The 20,077-nt window shown below is 46.9% G+C and overlaps 1 protein-coding gene across 1 annotated transcript; it reads left to right on the forward strand.

Moving 5' to 3' along the window:
* The first annotated feature begins 330 nt into the window (after positions 1-330).
* Positions 331-18,790, forward strand: LOC147963778 (uncharacterized). The gene is made up of 2 exons (XM_087529699.1): positions 331-435; positions 18,257-18,790. Exons 1-2 carry the CDS (start codon positions 331-333, stop codon positions 18,788-18,790), a joined length of 639 nt encoding a protein of 212 aa, XP_087385825.1.
* Positions 18,791-20,077: the final 1,287 nt, after the last annotated feature.

Genomic DNA, 20,077 nt, shown 5'->3' on the forward strand with positions numbered 1-20,077 from the left:
GGCAACCTGATGGACATGGAGTACCTTGTAAGCCTCTTCCTCCTCCTCTCTGTCATTATCTAGGGTTAGGGTTGAATCGATTTGGGCCGGCTGGGTTGATGAGCTGCATATTGGTATGGATGGATTCATTTGGTTTGGTTAACTATTAGTTTTGGTCTAGGGTATGGATGGCACTGTGATGTCTGATCTGATCTACCTTGTACATCTGACCTTGAGCAAGGCAAAGCTTGACTCAAGTGGAACTATTTGATGCATTGGTTCTGATCTACCTTGTACTGCATGTAGGACACACCTGACACCATCCCTGAGCCACTCTGGTGTGGTGCTCCCATGGAGGAAGTTGCCAAGTGCACTCTGCACCAGATGAAGCCTAGGAAGTGTGTTGCTTTTGAAGGTGCTAACACTGGGAGGAGGTTCTACGGATGCCCTATTCAAGTGAGTAATTTAGTATTCTAGGTGGATTTAGTTATGCCTAGTGGATTCAGTTATGCTGGTTGGGTTCAGTTAATGTGTAGGTGTTTTTTAGTTTGCAGAAAGTAAGTGATTGAATTATGCTAAGTGTTGGTTTTTGTTTGCATAGAATAAGTGTATTGAATGGATATATGAAGTCATTGATGGTGGATGGATATATTGATGGATTTTTGTTATGTTGTATTGATTTGCATATACTTTTGAATTTGTAGATTAACTCTGATGTAGGGTAGAAACCCTATAGGCCGATCTTTCACGAAAGGAGCGGATCCCAATGGTGAACACGAAGAACACGGGAAAGAAGACGAGGGGAAACACAAGAGAATCACTCAAACCAAACAAGAACAAGTCACACATGTGCTAGATCCTCGGATACATAGAACGATACATGAATCCACGGTCAACTAAGGACGATACAAAAGGGTAGCCGGTTCTTCTCCGAGAGGAGGTCTTGAATCCACAAGGGGATCTTCCCATAAAGGGGGTCTTGAATCCAAAGTGGATCTTCTCCGTAGAGGGGATGCGGTCTCTCTCGTGGAGTAGATCCGATATGGATGAGCAATGCTCTATCTCTCAAATGAGCTAAACCAATGCTAACCCTAGAAAGTTGTACGGGATAGAGTATTTATAGTCTAGGTAACGAAAGGGTACACGGGCCTTGGCCCAAGTGACTGCGCGCAGGCAGGGCCGGTAGTACCAGTCAAGGGGGCAGTTGTTCCGCTGGGAGCTCATGCAGGGCGAAAGTACCGGTCCTAGAAGGTGGTAGTTCCGCTGGGAGGTCTGGCGCTGGCTTGCGGAGATGGACGTCGAAGGGGCCAGCGGTTGTTCCGGTTGTCGGGGCGGCAGTACCGGTCTTCTGGTAGTTACCGGCACATCCGGTGTAGTGCCGGCCTTGCACCGCTCGATCACAGAAGGCAGACCGGTTGTTGGGCGGTAGTCGGACGGTTGTTCCGCCCAGGCGGTGGTCGGGCGGTTGTTCCGGTCCTTCCGGGCTGGGCAAAATGTCTCCATGCTCTTGATGTCCATCTTGCACCGTTCCATCTCCTTGGTTGCTTATATGGTACCTAAGCACACAGAGCAACTCCGATTGAGGTAGTAGCCATGTCTCACGTGGGTCAAAGGGAAGTTCAACAAGGAGAGAGTTAACCTCGTTCTCGATGGTTCTCGCACGGGCTCTTGTCATGGGTCCAAGTGGTGTCGTGGGAGATGTAGGTAGGTCCATGGGGATGGCCTTGGGATGCTCCGCATCATCTCCCTATTGGGGAACGTTGCAGAAAACAAAAAATTTCCTACGGTTTCACCAAGATCCATCTATGAGTTCATCTAGCAACGAGTGATTAGATGCATCTACATACCTTGTAGATCGCGAGCGGAAGCGTTCAAAGAACGGGGATGATGTAGTCGAACACGACGTGATTCAAATCACCGATGATCAAGCACCGAACGGACGGTGCCTCCGCGTTCAACACACGTACGGAACGGATGACGTCTCCTCCTTTCTTGATCCAGCAAGGGGGGAAGAGAGGTTGATGAAGATCCAGCAGCACGGCGGCGTGGTGGTGGATGCAGGGCGTCACAGTAGCAGGGCTTCGCCTATACTACGAGAGAGAGACGTAACGGGGAGAGAGGAAGCACCAAAGGCTGAGGTATGAAGTCCTCCCTCTCCTCAACTATATATAGGAGGGCCAAGGGGGGGTGGTGCGCAGCCTAGGAGATCTGATCTCCTAGGTGCGGCGGCCAGGGGAGGGTTTCCCTCCCCCCCAAGGCACCTCGGGATGCCTTCCACCACTTGGACTCCTCCTTGGTGGAAACCCTAGGCGCATGGGCCTAGTAGGGCTGGTGCCCTTGGCCCATGTAGGCCAAGGCGCACCCCCTACAGCCCATGTGGCCCCCCGGGATAGGTGGCCCCACTCGGTGGGCCCCCGGGACCCCTCCGGTGGTCCCGGTACAATACCGATAACCCCGAAACTTGTCCCGATGGCTGAAACAACACTTCCTATATATAATTCTTTACCTCCGGACCATTCCGGAACTCCTCGTGACGTCCGGGATCTCATCCGGGACTCCGAACAACATTCGGGTTCCTGCATATACATATCTTCACAACCCTAGCGTCACCGAACCTTAAGTGTGTAGACCCTACGGGTTCGGGAGACAAGCAGACATGACCGAGACGACTCTCCGGTCAATAACCAACAGCGGGATCTGGATACCCATGATGGCTCCCACATGCTCCACGATGATCTCATCGGATGAACCACGATGTCGAGGATTAATCAACCCCGTATACAATTCCCTTTGTCAATCGGTATGTTACTTGCCCGAGACTCGATCGTCGGTATCCCAATACCTTGTTCAATCTCGTTACCGGCAAGTCACTTTACTCGTACCGTAACGCATGATCCCGTGATCAACCACTTGGTCACCTTGAGCTCATAATGATGATGCATTACCGAGTGGGCCCAGTGATACCTCTCCGTTATATGGAGTGACAAATCCCAGTCTCGATCCGTGTCAACCCAACAGACACTTTTGGAGATACCTGTAATGCACCTTTATAGTCACCTAGTTATGTTGTGACGTTTGATACACCCAAAGCACTCCTACGGTATCCGGGAGTTACACGATCTCATGGTCAAAGGAAAAGATACTTGACATTGGAAAAGCTCTAGCAAACGAACTACACGATCTTTGTGCTATGCTTAGGATTGGGTCTTGTCCATCACATCATTCTCCTAATGATGTGATCCCGTTATCAATGACATCCAATGTCCATAGCCAGGAAACCATGACTATCTGTTGATCAACGAGCTAGTCAACTAGAGGCTTACTAGGGACATATTATGGTCTATGTATTCATACGTGTATTACGATTTCCGGATAATACAGTTATAGCATGAATAAAGACAATTATCATGAACAAAGAAATATAATAATAATGCTTTTATTATTGCCTCTAGGGCATATTTCCAATAGTCTCCCACTTGCACTAGAGTCAATAATCTAGTTACATTGTGATGAATCGAACACCCATGGAATTCTGGTGTTGATCATGTTTTGCCCTAGGGAGAGGTTTAGTCAACGGATCTGCTATATTCAGGTCCGTATGTACTTTACAAATCTCTATGTCTCCATTTTGAACATTTTCACGAATGGAGTTGAAGCGACGCTTTATATGCCTTGTCTTCTTGTGAAACCTGGGCTCCTTGGTAAGTGCAATAGCTCCAGTGTTGTCACAAAAGAGTTTGATTGGCCCCGACGCATTGGGTATGACTCCTAGGTCGGTGATGAACTCCTTCACCCATATTGCTTCATGTGCTGCCTCCGAGGCTGCCATGTACTCCGCTTCACATGTAGATCCCGCCACGACGCTCTGTTTGCAGCTGCACCAGCTCACTGCTCCACCATTCAACATATACACGTATCCGCTTTGTGACTTAGAGTCATCCAGATCTGTGTCGAAGCTAGCGTCGACGTAACCCTTTACGACGAGCTCTTCGTCACCTCCATAAACGAGAAATATGTCCTTTGTCCTTTTCAGGTACTTCAGGATATTCTTGACCGCTGTCCAGTGTTCCTTGCCGGGATTACTTTGGTACCTTCCTACCAAACTTACGGCAAGGTTTACATCAGGTCTGGTACACAGCATGGCATACATAATAGAACCTATGGCTGAGGCATAGGGGATGATACTCATCTCTTCTATCTCTTCTGCCGTGGTCGGGCATTGAGCTGAGCTCAATCTCACACCTTGCAAAACAGGCAAGAACCCTTTCTTGGACTGATCCATTTTGAACTTCTTCAAAATCTTATCAAGGTATGTGCTTTGTGAAAGACCTATGAGGCGTCTTGATCTATCCCTATAGATCTTGATGCCTAATATATAAGCAGCTTCTCCAAGGTCCTTCATTGAAAAAACTCTTATTCAAGTAGGCCTTGATGCTGTCCAAGAGTTCTATATCATTTCCCATCAAAAGTATGTCATCTACATATAATATGAGAAATGCTACAGAGCTCCCACTCACTTTCTTGTAAACGCAGGCTTCTCCATAAGTCTGCGTAAACCCAAACGCTTTGATCATCTCATCAAAGCGAATGTTCCAACTCCGAGATGCTTGCACCAGCCCATAAATCGAGCGTTGGAGCTTGCACACCTTGTCGGCAGTCTTAGGATCGACAAAACCTTCCGGCTGCATCATATACAACTCTTCCTTAAGGAAACCATTAAGGAATGTCGTTTTGACGTCCATTTGCCATATCTCATAATCGTAGAATGCGGCAATTGCTAACATGATTCGGACGGACTTTAGCTTCGCTACCGGTGAGAAAGTCTCATCGTAGTCAATTCCTTGAACTTGTCGATAACCCTTAGCGACAAGCCGAGCTTTATAGATGGTCACATTACCATCCGCGTCTGTCTTCTTGTTGAAGATCCATTTATTTTCTATGGCTCACCGTTCAACGGGCAAGTCAGTCAAAGTCCATACTTCGTTTTCATACATGGATCTTATCTCGGATTTCATGGCTTCTAGCCATTTGTCGGAATCCGGGCCTGCCATCGCTTCTTCATAGTTCGAAGGTTCACTGTTGTCTAACAACATGATTTCCAAGACAGGGTTGCCGTACCACTCTGGTGCGGAACGTGTCCTTGTGGACCTTCGAATTTCAGTAGGAGCTTGATCAGAAGTATCTTGATCATCATCAATAACTTCCTCTCTAGTCGGTGCAGGCGCCTCAGGAACATTTTCTTGAGTTGCGCCATTTTCCGGTTCAAGAGGCAATACTTCATCAAGTTCTACTTTCCTCCCACTTACTTCTTTCGAGAGAAACTCTTTCTCCAGAAAGGATCCATTCTTTGGCAACAAAGATCTTGCCTTCGGATCTGAGGTAGAAGATATACCCAATGGTTTCTTTAGGGTATCCTATGAAGACGCATTTTTCCGATTTGGGTTCTAGCTTTTCAGGTTGAAGTTTCCTAACATAAGCATCGCATCCCCAAACTTTTAGAAACGACAGCTTAGGTTTCTTCCCAAACCATAATTCAAACGGTGTCGTCTCAACGGATTTCGACGGAGCCCTATTTAAAGTGAATGCGGCAATCTCTAAAGCATAGCCCCAAAAAGATAGCGGTAAGTCGGTAAGAGACATCATAGATCGCACCATATCTAATAGAGTGCGATTACGACGTTCGGACACACCATTATGCTAAGGTGTTCCAGGCGGCGTGAGTTGTGAAACTATTCCACATTTTCTTAAGTGTGTGCCAAATTCGTGACTCAAGTATTCTCCTCCACGATCTGATCGTAGAAACTTGATTTTCCTGTCACGTTGGTTCTCAACTTCACTCTGAAATTCCTTGATCTTTTCAAAGGTTTCAGACTTGTGTTTCATTAAGTAGACATACCCATATCTACTTAAGTCATCAGTGAGGGTGAGAACATAACGATAGCCACCGCGAGCCTCAACACTCATTGGACCGCACACATCAGTATGTATGATTTCCAATAAGTTGGTTGCTCGCTCCATTGTTCCTGAGAACGGAGTCTTGGTCATTTTACCCATGAGGCATGGTTCGCATGTGTCAAATGATTCATAATCAAGAGACTCCAAAAGTCCATCTGCATGGAGCTTCTTCATGCGTTTGACACCTATGTGACCAAGGCGGCAGTGCGACAAGTATGTGGGACTATCATTATCAACCTTACATCTTTTGGTATCCATACTATGAATATGTGTAATATTACGTTCGAGATTCATTAAGAATAAACCATTGACCATCGGAGCATGACCATAAAACATATCTCTCATATAAATAGAACAACCATTATTCTCAGATTTAAATGAGTAGCCATCTCGTACTAAACGAGATCCTGATACAATGTTCATGCTCAAACTTGGCACGAAATAACAATTATTGAGGTTTATAACTAATCCCGTAGGTAAATGTAGAGGTAGCGTGCCGACGGCGATCACATCGACCTTGGAACCATTCCCGACGCGCATCGTCACCTCGTCCCTCCCCAGTCTCTGTTTATTCTGCAGCTCCTGCTGTGAGTTACAAACATGAGCAACGGCACCGGTATCAAATACCCAGGAGTTACTTCGAGTACTGGTAAGGTACACATCAATTACATGTATATCACATATACCTTTTGTTTTGCCGGCCTTCTTGTCCGCTAAGTATTTGGGGCAGTTCCGCTTCCAATAACCCTTCCCTTTGCAATAAAAGCACTCCGTCTCAGGCTTGGGTCCATACTTTGACTTCTTCTTCCCAGCAGCTTGCTTGCCGGGCGCGGCAACTTCCTTGCCGTCCTTCTCAAAGTTCTTTTTACCCTTGCCCTTCTTGAACTTGGTGGTTTTATTGACCATCAACACTTGATGTTCCTTCTTGACTTCTACCTCTGCTGATTTCAGCATTGCAAATACTTCAGGAATGGTCTTTTCCATCCCCTGCATATTGAAGTTCATCACAAAGCTCTTGTAGCTTGGTGGAAGCGACTGGAGGATTCTGTCAATGACCGCGTCATCCGGGAGATTAACTCCCAGCTGAGTCAAGCGGTTATGTAACCCAGACATAGTGAGTATGTGCTCACTGACAGAACTATTTTCCTCCATCTTACAGCTGAAGAATTTGTCGGAGACTTCATATCTCTCGACCCGGGCATGAGCTTGGAAAACCATTTTCAGCTCTTCGAACATCTCATATGCTCCATGTCTCTCAAAACGCTTTTGGAGCCCCGGTTCTAAGCTGTAAAGCATGCCGCACTGAACGAGGGAGTAGTCATCAGTACGTGTCTGCCAAGCGTTCATAGCGTCTTGGTTCTGTGGGACGGGTGGATCACCTAGCGGTGCTTGTAGGACATAATCTTTCTTGGCAGCTATGAGGATGATCCTCAGGTTCCGGACCCAGTCCGTATAGTTGCTGCCATCGTCTTTCAGCTTGGTTTTCTCTAGGAACGCGTTGAAATTGAATACAACGTTGGCCATTTGATCTACAAGACATATTGTAAAGATTTTAGACTAAGTTCATGATAATTAAGTTCATCTAATCAAATTATTAATGAACTCCCACTTAGATAGACATCCCTCTTCTAGTCATCTAAGTATAACATGATCCGAGTTGGCTAGGCCGTGTCCGATCATCACGTGACACGGACTAGTCAACGTCGGTGAACATCTTCATGTTGATCGTATCTTCTATACGACTCATGCTCGACCTTTCGGTCTTCTGTGTTCCGAGGCCATGTCTATGCACATGCTAGGCTCGTCAAGTCAACCTAAGTGTATTGCGTGTGTAAATCTGTCTTACACCCGTTGTATGTGAACGTAAGGATCTATCACACCCGATCATCACGTGGTGCTTCGAAACGACGAACTGTAGCAACGGTGCACAGTTAGGGGGAACACTTTCTTGAAATTATTATGAGGGATCATCTTATTTACTACCGTCGTTCTAAGCAAACAAGATGCAAAACATGATAAACATCACATGCAATCAAATAATAATAGAGACATGATATGGCCAATATCACATAGCTCCTTTGATCTCCATCTTGGGGCTCCATGATCATCCTGTCACCGTCATACTCATCGACATGTAAGTTGTGATTCCTATTACAATAGCATGAACATCTCATACATCACATATAGATCATTCATCATTCATCACAACTTTGGCCATATCACATCACATAGCATACCCTGCAAAAACAAGTTAGACGTTCTCTAATTGTTGTTTGCATGTTTTACGTGGCTGCTATGGGTTTCTAGCAAGAACGTTTCTTACCTACGCAAAGACCACAACGTGATATGCCAATTGCTATTTACCCTTCATAAGGACCCTTTTCATCGAATCCGATCTGACTAAAGTAGGAGAGACAGACACCCGCTAGCCACCTTATGCAACTAGTGCATGTCAGTCGGTGGAACCTGTCTCACGTAAGAGTATGTGTAAGGTCGGTCCGGGCCGCTTCATCCCACGATGCCGCCGAATCAAGATAAGACTAGTAACGGCAAGCATATTGAACAAAATCAACGCCCACAACGACTTTGTGTTCTACTCGTGCAAGAGAACTACGCATAGACCTAGCTCATGATGCCACTGTTGGGGAACGTTGCAGAAAACAAAAATTTTCCTACGGTTTCACCAAGATCCATCTATGAGTTCATCTAGCAACGAGTGATTAGATGCATCTACATACCTTGTAGATCGCGAGCGGAAGCGTTCAAAGAACGGGGATGATGTAGTCGAACACGACGTGATTCAAATCACCGATGATCAAGCACCGAACGGACGGTGCCTCCGCGTTCAACACACGTACGGAACGGATGACGTCTCCTCCTTTCTTGATCCAGCAAGGGGGGAAGAGAGGTTGATGAAGATCCAGCAGCACGACGGCGTGGTGGTGGATGCAGGGCGTCACAGTAGCAGGGCTTCGCCTATACTACGAGAGAGAGACGTAACGGGGAGAGAGGAAGCACCAAAGGCTGAGGTATGAAGTCCTCCCTCTCCTCAACTATATATAGGAGGGCCAAGGGGGGGTGGTGCGCAGCCTAGGAGATCTGATCTCCTAGGTGCGGCGGCCAGGGGAGGGTTTCCCTCCCCCCCAAGGCACCTCGGGATGCCTTCCACCACTTGGACTCCTCCTTGGTGGAAACCCTAGGCGCATGGGCCTAGTAGGGCTGGTGCCCTTGGCCCATGTAGGCCAAGGCACACCCCCTACAGCCCATGTGGCCCCCTGGGATAGGTGGCCCCACCCGGTGGGCCCCCGGGACCCCTCCGGTGGTCCCGGTACAATACCGATAACCCCGAAACTTGTCCCGATGGCTGAAACAGCACTTCCTATATATAATTCTTTACCTCCGGACCATTTCGGAACTCCTCGTGACGTCCGGGATCTCATCCGGGACTCCGAACAACATTCGGGTTCCTGCATATACATATCTTCACAACCCTAGCGTCACCGAACCTTAAGTGTGTAGACCCTACGGGTTCGGGAGACAAGCAGACATGACCGAGACGACTCTCCGGTCAATAACCAACAGCGGGATCTGGATACCCATGATGGCTCCCACATGCTCCACGATGATCTCATCGGATGAACCACGATGTCGAGGATTAATCAACCCCGTATACAATTCCCTTTGTCAATCGGTATGTTACTTGCCCGAGACTCGATCGTCGGTATCCCAATACCTTGTTCAATCTCGTTACCGGCAAGTCACTTTACTCGTACCGTAACGCATGATCCCGTGATCAACCACTTGGTCACCTTGAGCTCATAATGATGATGCATTACCGAGTGGGCCCAGTGATACCTCTCCGTTATATGGAGTGACAAATCCCAGTCTCGATCCGTGTCAACCCAACAGACACTTTTGGAGATACCTGTAATGCACCTTTATAGTCACCCAGTTACGTTGTGACGTTTGATACACCCAAAGCACTCCTACGGTATCTGGGAGTTACACGATCTCATGGTCAAAGGAAAAGATACTTGACATTGGAAAAGCTCTAGCAAACGAACTACACGATCTTTGTGCTATGCTTAGGATTGGGTCTTGTCCATCACATCATTCTCCTAATGATGTGATCCCGTTATCAATGACATCCAATGTCCATAGCCAGGAAACCATGACTATCTGTTGATCAACGAGCTAGTCAACTAGAGGCTTACTAGGGACATATTATGGTCTATGTATTCACACGTGTATTACGATTTCCGGATAATACAGTTATAGCATGAATAAAGACAATTATCATGAACAAAGAAATATAATAATAATGCTTTTATTATTGCCTCTAGGGCATATTTCCAACACTCCCCTCCCTTGGGGAAGATCCATCCTCGGATCAAATTCTTCATCACCATGGAAGGGAGAGAGATCTTTGACGTTGAAAATGTCGCTTACGTTGTACTTGTCGCGCGGGAGGTCGATCTTGTAAGCGTTGTCGTTGTAGCGTGCAAGCACCTTGAAGGGCCCATCCGCTCGTGGTCGAAGCTTGGACTTGCGTTCTTGTAGAAAGCGGTCCTTGCGAAGGTGTAGCCACACGAGATCACCAGTGTTGAAGACCATAGGTTGCTTGTTGACGTTGAGCTTGGTCGCAAGGCGTTGTACTTGGCGCTCGATGGTGTTTCTTGTATCTTCATGCACCTTCTTGATATGGGTCGCTCATGCACTTGCGTCCAAATTGATTCGCTCTTGGAGTGGTAGAGGTAGAATGTCCAATGGTGACAAAGGGTTGAATCCGTAGACGACCTCGAAAGAGGACTTGCCGGTTGTTGAGTGTCTTGCTCGGTTGTAGGCGAACTCAGCGATGGGTAGACACTCCTCCCACTCCTTGATGTTCTTCTTGATGAGTACTCGAAGTAGAGCGGAGAGTGTGCGGTTTGTCACCTCCGTTTGGCCGTTGGTTTGAGGATGGTATGCCATGGAGAAGAGTAGCTTGATTCCGAGCTTGGCGCATAGGGTCTTCCAAAAGTAGCTAAGGAACTTGACGTCGCGGTCCGAGACGATAGTCTTTGGCACACTATGTAGACGCAATATTTCCCTACAAAAGAGATTAGCCACATGTGAAGCATCGTCTATCTTGTTACAAGGAATAAAGTGTGCCATTTTCGAGAAACGGTCCACAACGACGAATATGGAATCTTTCCCATTTTGAGTCCTAGGCAAACCAAGTACGAAGTCCATGCTAATGTCTTCCCAAGGTTGGTATGGAATTGGTAAAGGCATATAGAGACCATGAGATTGAGCTTTGGACTTAGCTTTGCGACATGTAGAACACCGGTTGGTGAAGCGATTGACGTCCCGAAACATCTTTGGCCAAAAGTAGCTCTTTGAGAGTGTGGCGAACGTCTTGTCGCGTCCGAAGTGTCCCATTAAGCCGCCTCCATGAGATTCCTGCAAAAGCAACAAACGAAGCGAGGACTCGGGAATGCAAAGTTTGTTAGATCTCATAAGGTAGCCATCTTTGATGTAATAGCGTTCCCAAGATGTATTCGACAAACACTTGGCATAAGGAATGGCAAAAGTCGTATCATGCTCATATAAGTCTTTGATATGCTCGAAGCCAATGACATCTAACTCAAGTTGCGTGACAAGCATGCAAATGCGGGAAAGCGCATCCGCCACAACATTTTCTTTACCCTTAATGTACTTGATGTCATAAGGAAAAGACTCAATAAATTCACTCCATTTAGCATGACGGTTGTTCAACTTAGTCTGTCCCTTAAGATATTTGAGAGTCTCATGATCGGTATGAATGATAAACTCATGGGGACGAAGGTAGTGTTCCCATTCATGCAAAACGCGGACTAAAGCACATAGCTCTTTGTCATAGATGGGGTAATTGAGTTGCGCTCCGGAAAGTTTCTCACTAAAGTAAGCTACGGGGCGCTTCTCTTGCGTTAACACACCTCCTATGCCATTACCACTAGCATCGCAATGAATTTCAAAGGGTTTGTCAAAGTTGGGTAAAGAAAGCACGGGAGCATGAGTAAGCAAATTCTTAAGCTCATTGAATGCGGTATCTTGGGATGGTCCCCAAACAAAAGGCGCATTCTTCTTGCTCAAAGCATGCAAAGGCGAAGCAATGGTGCTAAAATCCTTTACAAAGCGACGATAGAAGCCCGCAAGGCCAAGGAAACTACGCACGTGATGCAAGTTGGTTGGTTGCGGCCAAGTCTTAATAGCATTGATCTTGGACTCATCTACATGAACACCCTTAGAAGAGACAACAAATCCTAAGAAAATGAGCTTATCAACACCAAAAAGGCATTTCTCCATATTAGCATAGAGACGCTCTTTCCTAAGAGTTTGCAGAACGGTGCGGACATGGGTGACATGCTCTTGTATAGATTTGCTAAAGACAAGAATGTCATCGAAGTAAACCACAACAAATATACCAATGTAAGGGCGAAAGACATGATTCATAAGGCGCATAAAAGTGCCCGGTGCTTCCGAGAGACCCATAGGCATGACTAACCACTCATACAAACCAAACTTGGTTTTGAAGGCGGTTTTCCATTCATCGCCCTCTTGTATGCGGATTTGATAGTAACCACTCTTAAGATCAATTTTGGAAAATATAGTGGCACCGCTAAGCTCATCTAGCATATCATCTAGGCGTGGAATGGGATATCTATAACGAACGGTGATAGCATTAATAGGTCTACAATCGGAGCACATGCGAAAACTACCGTCACGTTTTGGCACATGAATGACCGGTACAACACAAGGGCTCAAACTTTCACGCACATGTCCATGGTCTATGAGATGTTTTACTTGCCTTTGAATTTCTTTGGTTTCTTCGTGGTTGACGCGGTAGGGAGCTTTGTTCGGAAGCGGTGCTCCGGGTATGAGGTCGATTCAGTGCTCAATGCCTCGGAGAGGGGGTAGTCCCGGAGGTAGATCATCGGGAAAAACATCTTGAAATTCCTGCAAAAGAGAAGACAACACTAGAGGAAGAGTGTGAGGGGTGTTAGTTTGTGGTGCATTGTCCTTGCACACGAGGACGTAGTGTAGGACACTAGATGGGTTCTCACACACTTCTCTCATCTCACGTTTGGTTGCAAATAGAATGAAGTTCATGTTTTCGCTCATCGTGGAGGCACTCAATTTGGGCTTGTGGCGCTCACTCTCTTTTTGGTGGCTCACTCTCTCACCATTCTCTCCACGATGGGTGGTATGTTTGTCGGCGATCACTTGACTTGGCGACATTGGACGGAGGACGTACTCCTTGCCCTTCATCTTGAAGATGTAGTGGTTTGTTCAACCGTTGTGGACGACTCCTCTATCGAATTGCCATGGCCGTCCAAGGAGAAGATGACAAACGGTCATTGGAACAACGTCACACTCCAAGGTGTCTTCGTATGCGCCGATCTTGAAGGAGACTTGTACTCGGTGCTCGACTTGGATGGTGCCGGAGTCACTAAGCCATTGCACTTTGTAAGGATGTGGATGCTTTGTCTTGGGCAATTGGAGTTTGGAGCAAAGTTCTTCACTTGCGAGATTGTGACAACTCCCTCCATCGATGATGACCTTAACGGATCGTCCATTGATGCCGGCCTTGGTGTGGAATATGTGGCATCATTGGTCTTCTTCTTGGTGATGTTGTAGAGTCAAGACTATGGAGACAACAAGTGCGGGACTCGAGTCTTCATCACAAAAGACTTGTTATTCTTCATTGTTCACTTGGTGGTGCATGGCGACTTGCTCAAGTGCGTCCATTTCACCTTCACACATGGAGTCATAAGTGCCATCGTCATTGAAGACCATGGTCCGCTTGTTGGTGCACTCGTAGGACTTGTGGCCTCGGCCTCCGCAAGTGAAACACTTGAAGGAACTCATCTTGACGGTCTCATCGGTTGGGGTTGATGATGATGAAGCTCTCAGCTTGAAGTTGCTCGGAGGAGGATGACTTGTAGTTGACGAAGCTTTCTTGGAATTCGGCTTGTCGGTGTTGGAAGTAGACGTTCTTGTAGTCGGTGTTGGAGTCGTTGAAGCTTGGTTATTGGAGAAACCGTAGGACTTGGATGAGAACTTGGCGTACTTGAAGTCATCTTGCACTTGGCGTTCCGCTTTGGTAGCTTGGTGCACGAGCTCGATGAGATTTGAGTATGGTTGGAAGTCGGTGATCTTCTTGCTAGGGTGATTGAGTCCATTCAAGAAATGTGCCATAGTTTGCTCATCATCTTCCGTCACATTGGCTCTTATCATTGCAATCTCCATATCCTTGTAGTAATCTTCAACGCTCTTTGTTCCTTGCTTGAGTTGTTGGAGTTTCTTGAAGAGGTCGCGGTTGTAGTAGGTAGGCACGAAGCGTGCTCTCATGACATCCTTCATTTGTGCCCAAGTAGTGATGGGCGGATCACCTCTTGTCTCGCGGCGCTCAATGACTTGTTCCCACCAAATGAGGACATAGTCTTGGAACTCAAGGGATGCCATCGTGATCTTCTTCTCTTCTTCATAATTGTGCAAACGGAAGATCTTGTCGACTTTCAATGCCCATGAAAGGTATTCTTCAGGATTGTTGCTTCCGGTGAACTTGGGCATGGTGAACTTGAGCTTGCCGTAGCGTTGCTCTTCATTGTGTTGGGGTCGGGGATGATGACGCCGATGTTGTAGATGATTGTTCAACTCGTGGTGCTCTTGTCGCGGAGGGTTGTCAACCTCGTGTTGCTCTTGTCGCAGAGGGTTGTCAACCTCGTGTTGCTCTTGTCACGGAGTATTCCCGGTGTTTTCATGCTCTTGATGAACTTGATGGTCTTGGCAAGCTTGTGAAGGAGCGCGTCGAGCTCGAGGAGGAATTTGACGATTCATGCGAGCTTGAAGTCGTCGTTCGAGAATTTCTTCGCGAAGTGCTTCCTCGTCTTCACGGGCTTGACGGCCTCGGTCGGCAACGGCTCGACTCGCCTTGCGTAGAGCTTGTTGCGCCTCAAGTGCTTGAGCGTCACGGAGTTGTTGTTCTTTACGTTGAGCCTCAACATCTTGTGCATTTTGGTGTAGACGCGCGCGTTCTTCCTCTTCATGTTGTCGTTGTTGTTGTCGTTCTCGAGCTAGCACAAAGGCTACTTCGGCTTGACTTCGTCGGCTCTCTTGAGGGTCGGTGTCTCGAAGTGGATTGAGGTTTGCTTGACGGTCGGTGCGCGCGGCTCGACGAAGAGTGTTCGATGTCGGTGTACTTGAGCCGGAGAGGGTAAAGTCGAAATGGCGACTGGAACGGCTCCTTCTTGAAGTGGAGGAAGAGCCGTTGAGCAACAAAGCGCGAATCTCGTCCATCCTTGCGTCATTTTCTTGCTTGTGATCGTCGAGCTTGTTGTCAAAGTAGTCCCTTGTACGTTGCTCTGAAAGTCGTAAGTCAGCGGCAAGGTTGTCGATGCGTTCACTCATAGCTTGTTGCTCTTGATGTAAAGCTCGTTGTGCACCAAAGAGGTGACTCTTGGTGACGAAGGAGTTCATGTCGTCATCTTGCTCCATGAAGAGTGGGTTGGTAGAAGTACTTGCCCTATCCATCATTCCAAGACAAATGTGAGTGGTAGAAAGAGAAGAACGAATACCAAATGTACCTTGACCGAAGTTGAAAGTGGATCGAGGATCACTCCAATGTAGGACAAGGAAATAGCACAATTGGTATGAGTTCTTGTCGGTTTCTCACACCTACACAAGGAAAAGCTTTTGGTGGAGCTTGGTTAGGATGGTGGCACAAAAATTTGAAGTAATTGTAAGTGAGCTTCAATAATGTTGGAAAAGATTCGCAAGATGCAATGTAACAAGTAGACCAAGCATATAAGGTACACGGAAACACACGCGCAAAAAGATAAGTGGGGTTGTGCAACCAAGGGTGAGCCAAAGTGTGGAATCCACAAAAAATGCTCTTGTTGCACAACACTAGAGAGACGCTAGCACGATTGCACGATAGGCGGATACAAGAACTTGTGCACAACCTACTTAGCAAAAATGCAACGACTTCTATCCCAAATATTTTGTATGCAAGGTGTGTCTATGATACGATCCAAGATGATCGAGTATGACAATCTTAATGTTGTAGGATGCTATGGTTCTTGCTTAAAAGCTCTTTGCGTATCTTTCCTCTTTGCTTAAAAGCTTGTTTGGCTCTTTGATGTTTGAGCTCTTTTCTCATGCAATGCTTGACGAACCAAGATAGCAAGTTAGTATGCGATGACAATTTGGTGACACAAGATATGATACCAATATAGGCAACAATGACGGATGTATGATATGGAAAGTATGATCACTAATGTGCACAAGTCTCGTTGCCGGCAATACTCAAAGGCTAGTCTCGATGGGTAAGCAACGCAAATGAGTAAGGCTATGATGGCTATCAATGTAATGGCAAGAGTGATATGTCCAATACCAAGATGAGGTTACTGGTCTTGATTCCGGTATGGTGTCAAAATGGTGGCACGAATACCAAGTTGTAGTCGAGGTGGTCGTTGTTGATGACGCGTCCGTGGCGAAGATGAGCGGCGGTGGTGTCGATCTCGAACCGTACCTAAATAGCCGAAACACAAAAGGATACGGTATCGCAACTCAAATTCTCAAACTCGAAGTGGCAACACGTGTCGGAGTGCGAAATGGGCACAAAAAAAGGGGTAGTATGCGGAAGTGGTGATGGTGTATAAGTGGTTGGCAAAGATGCCAGTCGGTTTCAACGGAAACTGGGTGGGGCGGTAGTACCGCTTGTGAAGGCGATGGTACCGGTTGGTGCCTTAGCGGTAGTTCCGCTCGTGGGGGCGGTAGTACCGCTGGGGTCGGGAAGATCGCAAGATCTGGATCGGGGATGGGTTTTTGGGACGGAAAAGGATGATTTCGTAGTCGAAATTCGAGCGATTTCAAGGAAGGAATGTGGAGGGAAAATGGGGATATGCTAGATCCACTTGAAACCAAGCAAATCCACGGAACAGATCCAACAAAACATCAACAAATCACACAAAAAAAATTTGGGGCTATTTTTGGTGGGTATTTTTGAATTAGGACGAAAAACAACAAAATTAGGCTAGAAACACAACGGGGAGGCTCCGAAATCGTGATCAACCTTGCTCATGATACCAAGATGATGGTATCAAGAGACAAGCTGGCTCTGATCCAAGATGATGTAGGGTAGAAACCCTATAGGCCGATCTTTAACGAAAGGAGCGGATCCCAACGATGAACACGAAGAACACGGGAAAGAAGACGAGGGGAAACACAAGAGAATCACTCAAACCAAACAAGAACAAGTCACACATGTGCTAGATCCTCGGATACATAGAACGATACACGAATCCACGGTCAACTAAGGACGATACAAAAGGGTAGCCGGTTCTTCTCCAAGAGGAGGTCTTGAATCCACAAGGGGATCTTCTCGTAAAGGGGGTCTTGAATCCAAAGTGGATCTTCTCCGTAGAGGGGCCGCGATCTCTCTCGTGGAGTAGATCCGATATGGATGAGCAATGCTCTATCTCTCAAATGAGCTAAATCAATGCTAACCCTAGAAAGTTGTACGGGATAGAGTATTTATAGTCTAGGTAACGAAAGGGTACACGGGCCTTGGCCCAAGTGACTGCGCGCAGGCAGGGCCGGTAGTACCGGTCAAGGGGGCGGTTGTTCCGCTGGGAGCTCATGCAGGGCGGAAGTACCGGTCCTGGAAGGCGGTAGTTCCGCTGGGAGGTCTGGCGCTGGCTTGTGGAGATGGACATCGAAGGGGCCAGCGGTTGTTCTGGTTGTCGGGGCGGCAGTACCGGTCTTCTGGTAGTTACCGGCACATCCGGTGTAGTGCCGGCCTTGCACCGCTCGATCACAGAAGGCAGACCGGTTGTTGGGCGGTAGTCGGGTGGTTGTTCCGCCCAGGCGGTGGTCGGGCGGTTGTTCCGGTCCTTCCGGGCTGGGCAAAATGTCTCCATGCTCTTGATGTCCATCTTGCACCGTTCCATCTCCTTGGTTGCTTATATGGTACCTAAGCACACAGAGCAACTCCGATTGAGGCAGTAGCCTTGTCTCACGTGGGTCAAAGGGAAGTTCAACAAGGAGAGAGTTAACCTCGTTCTCGATGGTTCTCGCACGGGCTCTTGTCATGGGTCCAAGTGGTGTCGTGGGAGATGTAGGTAGGTCCATGGGGATGGCCTTGGGATGCTCCGCATCAAACTCTGTTTGAACTGAATTTAGTACTGAATTTATGGTTACATCTCCTCCTTGTATAGCAATATGTACCCTTTTTGTATTGAGGTTAGAACTGAATTTATGCATTTTCTGAAGTATGTGTTGTCTGATCAAACTACAGGGAGGTGTGAATTGTGGTGTAGTTCAGTGGGTTGATCCTGTCTTGCCTGATGTACTTAAGAACTGCCTCATCAAGCTGTGGAAAATGTTCCATGAGCAAAACCTTGGAAGGATTCAAGACAAGCATGCATATGAGGATGAGGTTGCCAAGTTGAAGAAGGACTATGATCATCTCTGCACTGAGTATCATGAAATGGTTGACGATGTTAGCAAGATGTTTGACTGGCAGGATGGTGTTGGCAAGATTGACTACCAGGAAGCAATGGATGTTGAGATATATGAGAAGAAGAAGGAAGAGCCAGAGCTGGAGATGAGGATGGAGAAGCTAAGGCTAGCAAAAGAACTGAAGTGTATCCTTCAGGCCCAGGCAGACATAATTCACAACACCAGGAAGGATATGAAAGAGATAAAGGTGGACATGGATCTTATTGCACAAGATAAGAAAGAGCTTGAGAAAGTAGTTGCTGATCTGCTGAATGCTGGCCATGGGAGCAAGGAAAAGCTTGAGAAAATCAAGGCCATACTAGAGGCTTGAAGATTTGGACAATGCTGGTTAAGTAAGTAAGGAGGCCTACTATAGGATCGAAAGTATTTCTAGAGGGGGGGGGTGATTAGACTACTTGACCAAATAAAAATCTAGCCTTTTCCAAATTTTAAGTCTTGGCAGATTTTAGCAACTTAGCACAATTCAAGTAATCAACCTACACATGCAATTCTAAGAGTATAGCAGCGGAATGTAAAACAATTGCATATGTAGGTAAAGAGAGGAGTTTGGAGGGAGCAAACGCAATGTAGACACGGAGATTTTTGGCATGGTTCCAATAGGTGGTGCTATCGTACATCCACGTTGATGGAGACTTCAACCCATGAAGGGTAACGGTTGCGTGAGTCCATGGAGGGCTCCACCCACGAAGGGTCCACGAAGAAGCAACCTTGTCTATCCCACCATGGCCATCGCCCACGAAGGACTTGCCTCACTAGGGTAGATCTTCACGAAGTAGGCGATCTCATTGCCCGTACAAACTCCTTGGTTCAACTCCACAATCTTGACGAAGGCTCCCAAGTGACACCTAACCAATCTAGGAGACACCACTCTCCAAAAGGTAATAGATGGTGTGTTGATGATGAACTCCTTGCTTTGTGCTTCAAATGATAGTCTCTCCAACACTCAACTCTCTCTCATAGGATTGGATTTGGTAGAAAGATGATTTGAGTGGAAAGCAACTTGGGGAAGGCTAGAGATCAAGATTTATGTGGCTGGAATGGAATATCTTGACCTGAACACAAGTGTAGGTGGTTCTCTCTCAGAAAAATGTATGTTGGAAGTGTAGGCATGTTCTGATGGCTCTCTCCACGAATGAAGAGTGGGTGGAGGGGTATATGTAGCCTCCACACAAAATCTAACCATTACACACAAATCACCAAACTCTGTGGGACCGAATTATAAAACTCGGTCAGACCGATTTAGTTCAAAATGTGAACGTTGGGATTTTCGGTGGGACCGACATGTCAACTTGGTGGGACCGATTCCATTAGGTTTAGGGCATAACGTAATCTCGATGAGACCGATTACACAAACTCGATGGGACCGATTTTGGTAATAGACAAACAGAGAGTTGGTCAGGCAAACTCAGTGGGACCGATTCGCTCATCTCGGTTAGACCAAAACGTTACGAAGGGGAAATAGAGAGTTTGCATTGCAATCTCGGTGAGACCAATCACTCATCTCGATTTGACCGAAACGTTACGAAGGGAACCAGAGAGGTTGCAATGCCATCTCGGTGAGACCGAGATCCCTATCGGTGAGACCGAAGTGACTAGG

The sequence above is a fragment of the Triticum urartu genome, chromosome 6A (assembly GCF_056163025.1).
Source record: "Triticum urartu cultivar PI428250 chromosome 6A, HENAU_Tu73, whole genome shotgun sequence".
Classification (NCBI taxonomy): Eukaryota; Viridiplantae; Streptophyta; class Magnoliopsida; order Poales; family Poaceae; genus Triticum; species Triticum urartu.

Coding starts and splice junctions, on each gene's coding strand:
- LOC147963778 (XM_087529699.1), top strand. CDS start 331: ATGGAGGAAGTTGCCAAGTGCACTCTGCACCAGATGAAGCCTAGGAAG. Junction 436..18,256: donor TCTACGGATGCCCTATTCAA/GTGAGTAATTTA, acceptor ATCAAACTACAG/GGAGGTGTGAATTGTGGTGT.